This window comes from Sus scrofa, chromosome 6 (assembly GCF_054392235.1).
Source record: "Sus scrofa isolate SSC_HxYL_T2T_F1_AM1 chromosome 6, Sscrofa_HxYL_maternal_Yorkshire_Landrace_v2.0, whole genome shotgun sequence".
Taxonomy (NCBI): Eukaryota; Metazoa; Chordata; class Mammalia; order Artiodactyla; family Suidae; genus Sus; species Sus scrofa.
Window position 1 is genome coordinate 61,905,610 of NC_139388.1, and position 9,542 is coordinate 61,915,151.

General features: G+C 50.2%; 1 protein-coding gene and 1 non-coding gene across 6 annotated transcripts; one reads left to right on the forward strand and one right to left on the reverse strand.

Moving 5' to 3' along the window:
• Positions 1-127: 127 nt before the first annotated feature.
• LOC100626407 (cationic amino acid transporter 3) lies at positions 128-9,234 on the reverse strand. 5 transcript variants are annotated; one of them, XM_084961923.1, is made up of 14 exons: positions 5,143-5,345; positions 4,949-5,016; positions 4,484-4,540; positions 4,228-4,386; positions 3,893-3,971; positions 2,765-2,942; positions 2,451-2,563; positions 2,090-2,312; positions 1,778-1,917; positions 1,583-1,685; positions 1,204-1,403; positions 841-1,007; positions 459-567; positions 128-291 (listed from the first exon to the last, which is right to left on the reverse strand). In XM_084961923.1, exons 5-14 carry the CDS (start codon positions 3,915-3,917, stop codon positions 245-247), a joined length of 1,305 nt encoding a protein of 434 aa, XP_084818049.1. In that variant the 5' UTR covers positions 3,918-3,971; positions 4,228-4,386; positions 4,484-4,540; positions 4,949-5,016; positions 5,143-5,345; the 3' UTR covers positions 128-244. The 5 variants fall into 5 exon arrangements, with proteins under 5 accessions (XP_084818049.1, XP_084818046.1, XP_084818048.1 ...); XM_084961920.1 differs by lacking the exons at positions 3,893-3,971; positions 4,484-4,540 and adding an exon at positions 9,143-9,234; XM_084961922.1 differs by lacking the exon at positions 4,484-4,540.
• LOC146402447 (U6 spliceosomal RNA) lies at positions 7,899-8,002 on the forward strand. The gene has a single exon (XR_014808685.1). It is a non-coding gene; the product is annotated as a U6 spliceosomal RNA (small nuclear RNA).
• Positions 9,235-9,542: the final 308 nt, after the last annotated feature.

The window sequence follows — 9,542 nt, forward strand, 5'->3', positions numbered from 1 at the left end:
GACCAAAAAAATTGTACAATATTAAAGTGATTCAGTCCTCTGTCAATGAAAACAGGGCTCTAAATGCAATCCACTCATACCCCATAGAGGATCACGGTGTCGCTTGAACAAGAAAACAGATGCAGTATTTGGAGAGAACCATACATCATCTATTCCCTGTGGTTAAGAGGATTCAGCACCAGGGGTGTGTTCATGAAGGGTCTGGGAGCTGGAGGCTGGAGGCTGGTGGCTGTGGATCCCTCTTCTACTCCAAGCTGTGTCGGATCCCATATCCAAAGTATATGGCCAGTCCTAGCAGGGAAATGAGACCATGAGAAGCAAAGTAGGCCCTCTCCCCACTTACAAATGCCCAGAAGGTCCGCTATTATGGCATCTAACACACATTGTGGGGAGAGGTCATTAGGAAGGGGGTTGGGTTCAATGAATCTAGAAGTGCTTTATCCCAGAAAACCACTTACCCACGATATTCCAGATGCCAAACTGGGCCCAGGTCACAGAGTACATCTGCATCATCAGGTAGACATTCACAAAGATGCTCAGCACTGGGAGCATGGGCAGAGCAGGGACCTGGGGGCAAAGCCAGTGACTCCCTGAACACAGCACCCACATCAGAGAGGGAGGCCCCTCCCCCACGTGGGCAGGGAGACCCCAGTCATCCTCAGGCTGTGCATTCAGGGCCCACTGAGACAGGGGGTGGGGGGGAAGCACTGGGTGGGACCGGGGAAGGTCCATGGGTTTGAGCAAGTCCCCCCTTCCCTGGTCCAGCAAAGGAGGCTTCACCTCAAAGCATGCCGACTTCAGCCCCTCAGCCTGGACAGCTGGGCACATAAGGTCACCTACCCTGAAGGGAAGAGGAGAGGGGTTCTGGGGCTGCCTCCAAATGATGGCAGTGATCCCCGCAATGAGCAGCAGCAGCAGCACAGCCCCTGCTGTGAACCCGGGGTCTCCAGAGAACACGTGGCTGGGCCACTGGGCCAGAAGCAGGCTAAGGATGGTCAGCAGGAGAACTGCAAGGGTCAAGGGGGAAGACAACAGGCTCAACTCCAGAAGCCAAACGGGTCAAGACCTCGGGTCACCCCTCCCCACACTGCCCACCCCAGGAAGGGCCATCACATCTGCAAGACTCCTCAGCTGCCAGCACACCCACTCCCTGCCCATCCTGTCCATCTCAGAAGGTGACCAAAGAGAAGTCCCCATGCTCACCCAGCAGGAAGGTGCATCCATAGACAATCTGGCCAGATTTCAGAGTTGGGGTGGTGCTGATAGGGTTACACAGACTCTTTAGAGGGTTTGAGGTTCCTGCTTCAGGTACAGATGGTGAAGGATTTCCTTCAACTATAGGCTCCATCTCAATTTCCTCCTCTACTTTCTCCTTATTGCTGAAGCTCTGGTCTGGCTGGTACCTGAATTAGAGGTATAAAGGTAACATGAACAGCTGCGCCTATTCATCCAGCATCAGACAGCCTAGTCCACTGCTTTCCTGACTCAAGCCCAGCAGGACATTTAGGAAGCAGCAGGAGGGGATCATACTGTCAACCTCCATGAGACCAAGACCCCCAGTCAAGGTGTAGTGGAGTCTCACCTGAGGACCAGGACAGAAAAAGTCACGAGGAAGTAAACAAACAGGGCCCCAACTGACATGAGTTCCACAACACGAAAGATCTCGAGAAGCAATGCTGTGATCCCTAGAACGAGGGTTGGGGGACGAGTGAGAAGCCACTGGATATATCCAAGCTAAAGAAATTGATCCAAGAAGGGCTGGGTTGTGTTTATGGACCTGAAAGAATTGCAGAAACCAGGATGGCCACGATGGGGGTGCCTCTTCGGGCGTAGATTTGGCCAAGTCCCCGGAAAAGGAGCCCATCCTCTGCCATTGCACAAATCAACCGAGACATGGTCAACATGACAACCAGGAGGCTGGAAAAGACAATAATGGGAACACGTGTGAGGATGCAGAGAAGCAGGACAGACCTGCTTTCTGCTCCCTGGTCCCACATGGGGTGAGGTGCTTTCCCTCTTGTCCCTCAATCCCAAGAGAGAGGATGCCTGAGCATCTGACGGTACATGGAGAGAAAGCTTTGACACTGACCTGTAAAAAAGAGCACACAGGATGACAACAGCCACAAAGTATCCGGCAGGAGCCCACCCAACATGGTGAAAAGCCTGCGGCAAGGGGTTGTAAGGATGAATCTGGTAGTAGGGCACCATGAGGGTGAGAGCTGCTGAGACACCAGAATAGGCCAAAAAGCAGATGGAGATGATGATCCCTATGCTCCAAGGGATGGAACGCTGAGGGTTGGGAGTTTCTTTCCCTGCAGGATGGTGGGAGCATCAGGTCAGGAAAACACACAGCTGTGAAATCATTCAATATTCTTCCCCCTCCCACCTCCAAAAGCAGCCTCATCAACTGCCAACCCCATTGCTCAAGGGCACCCAAATGACCATGTTACCTGAAGTGATAATGGCATTAAGACCAAAGTATGAGTAGAAAGGCATTGCTGCTCCTCGGAGAATCCCTTCAAAGCCAAAGGGCACAAACCTTCCAGAACCCAGAGGGCCCAGGCTGTGGTGAGAGACGGGATGGGGAAGAGTGTGGGGGAGGCTGTTCAGACATCTCTACTGGACTCCTTTGTTAACACCCCAGGACCTGGGCTCCAGGACCCCATCTTCTGGATCCATCAGACCAGGTCTCTTCCGTTCCCACCGTATTCCCGGATCTGCAGCCCCCTCTAAGCAGGACTAGGGGTAAGAGGACCCTCCTAACCTATAGCTGTCAGAGGATACAGATGTGGCCAGTTTGTAGTCCTGTTCTGTGAGCTGCCAGTTGTGCAGGTCTCCCTTAATGAAGCCAGAGAGTATCATGAAGCTGAGCAACAAAACATTGATGCCTGCAGACACTTTGCTAACCAGGGCTGAGTCATGAACTCCCAGAAGCACTAGCCCTGTGGGAAAGATGGAAAGTGTGAAACCTCCAAAATAATTAAATCCACAGAGACAGAAAGTGGACTAGCGGTGGTCAAGGGCTTAGGGCTGGGGACCTGAGGTGGGGTTGGGGGATGGACAGTGATGCTCAGTGGGTATAGGGCTGCCTTTGAGGGAGATGAAAATGTTTGGAAGTAGAGGGAGATGTCGGTTGTGCAACACTGTGAATATCCTAAGTGCCTCGGATTTGTACACTCCAAGATGGTTCATGTCTTATCGTGGCAATCATCTCACAATATATACATCTATCAAATAATCACACTGTATGTCATAATCTTACAGAATGTTGTATGTGAATGATATTTCAATAAAGCTGAGACAAATAGTACATTAGTTCTTGCTCTGAGAATCTCCTTTCCTTTAAAAGAATATCCTTGGTGTTCCCATTTTGGCTCTGTGGTTAACGAATCCAACTAGGCACCATGAGGTTGCAGGTTCAATCCCTTGGGTTAAGGATCCAGCATTTCCGTGAGCTGTGGTGTAGGTTGCAGCCACAGCTTGGATCTGACATTGCTGTGGCAGTGGTGTAGGTCGGCAGCAACAGCTCAGATTAGACCCCTAGCCTGGGAACCTCCATATGCCGTGGGTGACGCCCTACAAAAGACAAAATAAATAAATAAATTAATTAATTAATTAAATAAACAAATTAAAGAATAGCCCTGTCCTCAATATACACAAGGAAACTTGTGAGTCTGTCAATGATTCTGAGCTGGGCTGATTTTGTCCACGGATGGAGGTGTGTCCATATGTGGAAACATTCTGACTGGCATGTGTCACATGGGGAAGCAAAGGCCAGGGATGCTGGTCAACATCCAACAGTGATTTTACAGGAGTTCCTACTATGGATCAGCAGGTTAGGTACCCACTGCTGCCTCTGGAGGATGCAGGTTGGATCCCTGGCCTCACTCACTGGGTTCGGGATCCAGTGCTGCCATGAGCTGTGGTGTAGGTCACAGGGGTGCCTTGGATTCAAATCCTAGCCTCAGGAACTTCCATATGCCACCAGTACACATGTATTAAAAAAAAGAAAGAAAAAAGAAAAATGTAATTCGGGGAGCAAGGAAAGCCCCCACCCATGGGCAAACGCCAATGCTGCAAAGGTGGAAAACAATGGGCTCAGCTTTGCCTTCCTGACCCTTTCTCTCCAGTCCTAATCCCCCGACCATTCGGGGACCCAAGCCCTTCCCACCCTAGCTCCCCCATTCATAGTCCATGCTCCCCAGCTTTGCTCTGACCCCTTCTTACCAGCCATCAGCAGCACCAGGGCCAGCGCAACAAAGTCTGGGTATGGGGCCAAGAACGAGGGCGTATGCTCAGAGAACGTTCCCTCTAACTTTTTTGAGATGTGGTTCCCGATCAGGCTGTCAAAGGTGTAGCTCCAGGCCCTGGTCAAGTAGGCGGTGGCTGCAGTGGCAGAAGGAAGATTCATGAAAGGACAGTAACTGAACCCCTACGAACTCCCTGGAGTGGGTTTTTTGGGGGAAAGAAACAGACAACATACCCCGTCTCAAAGTTTCTCTTCATGGGCTGGGGGGGCAGGGCCAGGTGACTAAATCAGCTATGTGATATGTAAGGAGGAGATGGAGGTTATGCAAGAAAAGAACACAGGGAAGTAGGACCAGCACGGCTGGGAGATGAGGGCTGAAATCTCCCTCAACTGGTACAGGGAAATCCAGGAAGACAACAGCTGAGCAAAGCCTTTCAAATGCTGAGGGATGGGCCTGTGGGACGTGCCTCCCTCGCACCCACTCCCTACACTTCCCCCTCCTTCTAGGTTTTGGGTCCAGTCATTTTACGATGACAGGATAGAGCCGAGGAGAATGCAGGGGGAGGGGATTCTGCCACGACGACCTGACTCCCTCTACAAGGTCAATGACAAAGGGCTGATGAATGAGGGAAGACCCCAGATCTCTCTCCCAGGTCCCTGGTCTTAAGCCCACAGCATGCGCCACTTGCGTCATCTCACCAAGGATGAAATGCAGTATGAGGGTCCAGCCAGTGATGAAGGCATACAGTTGTCCCATTGTCACATAGCTGTAGAGATACACAGAACCTGAGCGGGGTACCCGGGCCCCAAACTCAGCGAAGTAGAATCCAGACAACATGGAAAAGAAGCCAGCCACCAAGAGGGAGACGATGATCCCAGGTCCAGCTACATACACGGCCACTGAACCAGCCAGGATGTACACACCAACCCTAAGGGTTCTGTTCACACCAAAGACCACTAGGTCGAAGCTGTTGAGATGAGGTGTGGGAATCTCAGACTCGTCCCTGGGCTCCAGTGGCCGCCTTCGGACCAGTTTCTCACCAAACTGGCGAACACGCTGACCCAACATCATAGACAGAGTTGAGGAGGCTCCTCCCTGAAGAGAAAACAAGACCCAAAGTCACCAAGAATGTCCATCCACACTTGACCCTGGGAGTCTGACTCCACGAAGCAATGGGGTTATGGGAACAGCGGGTAAAGGGGTACACGGGGCACGTCCTCCATCTCTGAGCTTTGGTTTCTTCAAATCTAAGGAAGACTTTCCACATGGTTCAAAGTTACTGGAAGGGCTGCTTGCAGCGAAGGGAGGGGAGAGAATTATGTCTCCCCCAAAATGCACCACTTCACACGTGCAATGTTTGGAGCTGAAGGCAATGAAGACCCAGCAGACTCAGGAACAGCTCTTGCCTCTCCCTTAACTGCTCAATAACTTAGACAGATGGCCCATGCCAGGAAGAGAGCTGTTTCTGGAGATAACATTTTATCTCAGAAAGACGTCTCTAAATAAATGGGCAAATATTTGCTTCCCAAGCAGTTCTCCTCCCAGCTTCCTGGGGGCTGTCTCCCTCCCCTGGGAACATCCAGATCCCCACCCCCTTCTCCTTAAGCTCAAGCTGTGAGCATATAAGCCTCAGGTGCCTGACTGTGTTGAGGCTCAGGGTTTCTATGGGCCTCTTGTACCTAACAAACTAAATTTGTTCATCTGCTATGTAAATGTCATGATCAGACCAGCCAAAGAATCTAGAAAGCCAAGATTCCTGCCCCTTCAGAAGCAAAAGCTTCTAAAACAGTGCCTGGCACACACAGCCACTGCTTAATTGACCTAAGCTGAGTGGCTAAGAATGATGATTTTAGAACTGAAGTCAACCAGATCTGCTGGGTTCCAATTCAGCTCTGCTGTGCATCAGCTTGTCTGATTGTATACAAACTATGTGCCATCTTCGTCCTCCTTTCCACCATAAAACAAGGGAAATTGTTGCCATCCTTATTCCTTCGCTTCCTTCTTATGTGCGAAGTGACCTTTTTGTTTTTGTTTTTGTCTTTCTATCTTTTTAGGGCTGCACCCAAGGCATATGGAGGTTCCCAGGTTAGGAATCTAATCTGAGCTGTAGCTGATGACCTATGCAATAGCTCACGGCAACACTGGGTCCTTAACCCATGGAGCAAGAAAGGATTGAACCCCCAACCTCATGCTTCCTAGTCGGATTCCTTTCTGCTGAGCCACGACGGGAACTCCTGAAGTGACTCTAAGAACTGGATGATCAGAGAACTGAGACTCCACATCTTTCCACACCAAGGTTTCTGAAAACTAACTGCTTTCTGTGTCACTGCTTGGAGAGTGACATGGAGTTGGAACTGCGAGTTCAGGCAGAATGACATGGGACAGACTCCAGCCCAGCTCAGTCAAGGCATCAAACCACACTGGTCTGTCTCCCAACTGTCTGCAGGAAAGGGTCCCACCTTCACTCTCAATCAGAAGTGACAGGATTCTGTCTCCTAATCTTTGGGGCACACAATGTCTCCCCACTACCCAGCTCTGAGGGCCAGGCTGACCCAGTGAACACAGTCATCTTCAGGAAGCTCCCGCCCACAGAGCCTCCAAAGCCCAAGCTCAGCCCAGTGGTGAAGAGCAAGCTTTCCAAGAGCCAGGAAACGCTGATTCGCATCTTGGCTCCGCCCCCACACCTGTGCCTTTGAACATGTCATGTACTGCTCAGCACCCCCGTTTGCCTCTTTTTCAAATGCTTCTGACCAATCTCGTGTACTGTTAGGATCAATGTAAAAGGAGCAGCTTCTGTGGAGAAAAGACGGGGGTTCCTCCAAAAACTAAAAATGCTTTCCCATATAATCCAACACTCCTCCTCTGGGGATGCCCTCCAATAACGGAGAAGATGGTCTTAGAGAGCTGTGGACACCCCTGTTCACAGCAGCATTAGTCACCAAAGCTGACACACGGAAGCAGCTCCTGTGTCCATCCATGAACAAAAGGCCAACAAAGTGCAGTCTCTACACACAGTGGGATAGGAGTCAGCCTTCAAAAGACAGTGTTTCTTTTTTTCTTTCTTTTTTTTTTTTTTTTTTTTTTGGCTTTTTGGCTTTTTGGCTTTTTGGGGCTGCACCGTCAGCAATGGAGGCTGCCAGGCTCGGGGTGGAATCAGAGCTGCAGCCACAAGCCTACACCACAGCCACAGCAACAGGGATCCAAGCCACGTGTGTGGCCTACATCACACCTCATGGCAACACCTGATCCTTAACCCACCAAGCAAAGCCAGGGACTGAACCCAAATCCTCATGGATCCTACTCAGCTTCGTTAACCACTGGGCCATGAAGGGAACACAAAGACAGCAATATCTGACCTGTGCTACCACCTGGAGGAAGCTTGAGGACATTGTGCCAAGTGACAGGAGCCTGGCACCAAAAGACAAATACTGTGTGTTTCCACCGCCATGAAGTACCCAAAGGAGTTAGATCCTTAGAGACACAAAGTCAAACGGAGCTGGGGTGAGGAGACAATGAGAAGCCCTTGTCCAATGGGGACACGGTTTCAGGTTTACAGCATGAAAAGCGTCTGGAGATTGGCTGCTCAGCAAATATGTAAACATACGTCAACTTAGTGACCTGCACACTTAAAACTGCTTAGCATGGGAGGCGGCCTCACCAGCACCTCTGCTAAAACTGGAATCTTGCAAAGAAGATTAGCATGGCCCCTGCGCCAGGATGACACACAAAGTCATGAAGCATTCCATGGTCTTTACCTGAACCCCTTTGCCATATAGCAGAAATGATCAAAACACTGAAAATCAGCCATCATCGGGGGTTCCTGTTGAGGTGCAGGGGAAACCAATCTGACTAACATCCATGAGGATGTGGGCTCCATCCCTGGCCTCGGCCTCGCTCAGTGGGTTAGGGATCTAACATTGCTGTGAGCTTGGATCCTACGTTGCTGTGGCTGTGGTGTAGACCGGCAGCTGTAGTTTTGATTTGACCCCTAGTAGGGGAACTCCCATATGCCACACATGTGGCCCTAAAAAGCAAAAGAAAAAAAGAGAGAAAGGAAGAGAAAGAGAGCATGAGAGAGAAAGAAAGAGAAAGAAAGATCAACTACACATCCATAAAACTTTAAAATTTTAAAAATAGTTAAATGGATTTTGTTGTGTATTTTATCACCAATTTTAAAATTGCTGCCAATGATAAACAGCAGAGACAGCTTCACAGAGTTACTGGCTGTAACAAACACCAAGGGGATTTAATATAAATCACTACACAGTCATCCTTCACAGATACCAAATCCAGGATGCTGCCAAGTCCCTCATGTCATCCTTATATCTGCAGACACAGTGCGCCAGGTAGTAGACAGGAGCCTGAAGTCAGTGGTCCCCAGGTCATACACATTACATAAGGGCAATTTTTCCTGTTGTCAGAACACAAACCTAAACACTAGTCTTAGAGCCTCTGGACAGGGATGTAATCTCCCCACCCCCACCTCTTCTCACACAAACCCTTAAACCTGCCAGCCCCTTACGTTCTCGTGTGCAAAATGGGTCTTTCCACCCTCAGGCTGAGCCAGGCTGACCCAGCTGCACCCTGGGATGGCAGAGGTCTCTTTAGGAGTAGCCAAGGAGTTCTGCTGTGGCTCAGCAGCAATACACCCAACTGGTATCCATGAGGAGGCAAACTTGATCCCTGGTGTCACTCAGTGGGTTTAGGATCCAGCATCCCCATGGCTGTGGCATGAGGTCGGTAGTTGCAGTTCAGATTCCACCCCTAGCCTGGGAACTTCCCTATGCCGCGGGTGCGGCCCCAAAGAGACAACGACAACAACAAAAAAATATCCAGGAGTAGCTGAACCCAGCGCCCAGTCTCTGCCAGATGAAGGGTATACCAAGACTTACTGGATTCATGGAGCAGAGCCTGGAGCACTGGAACACGCAGGGAGGCGGAGGTTAAGCTGTGTGGCGCTGAAAAAAAGGAAATCTCCAAAAACGAAAGCAGGAAATTACTGAGCACAAAAGACAAGCTTAACCCTGGGTTGCAAGCAGGAAATTACTGAGCACAAAAGACAAGCTTAACCCTGGGTTGCTGGCATGATGGGGCGGGGGTGGGGTGGGAGTGGGGTTGGGAGAGCGAGATCACCTGTAGTCTTAGAATCTGCCAGTGATTCTTCTGTGGTTACCCCTCAAGGCAAGGTTTTTTAGTTTTTGTTTGGTTTTTGGTGTCTTTTTGCCTTTTAGGCACCTTCAGCATATCAAAGTTTGAGGCCAGGAGTCTAATTGGAGCCAATGCCAGGGAGAG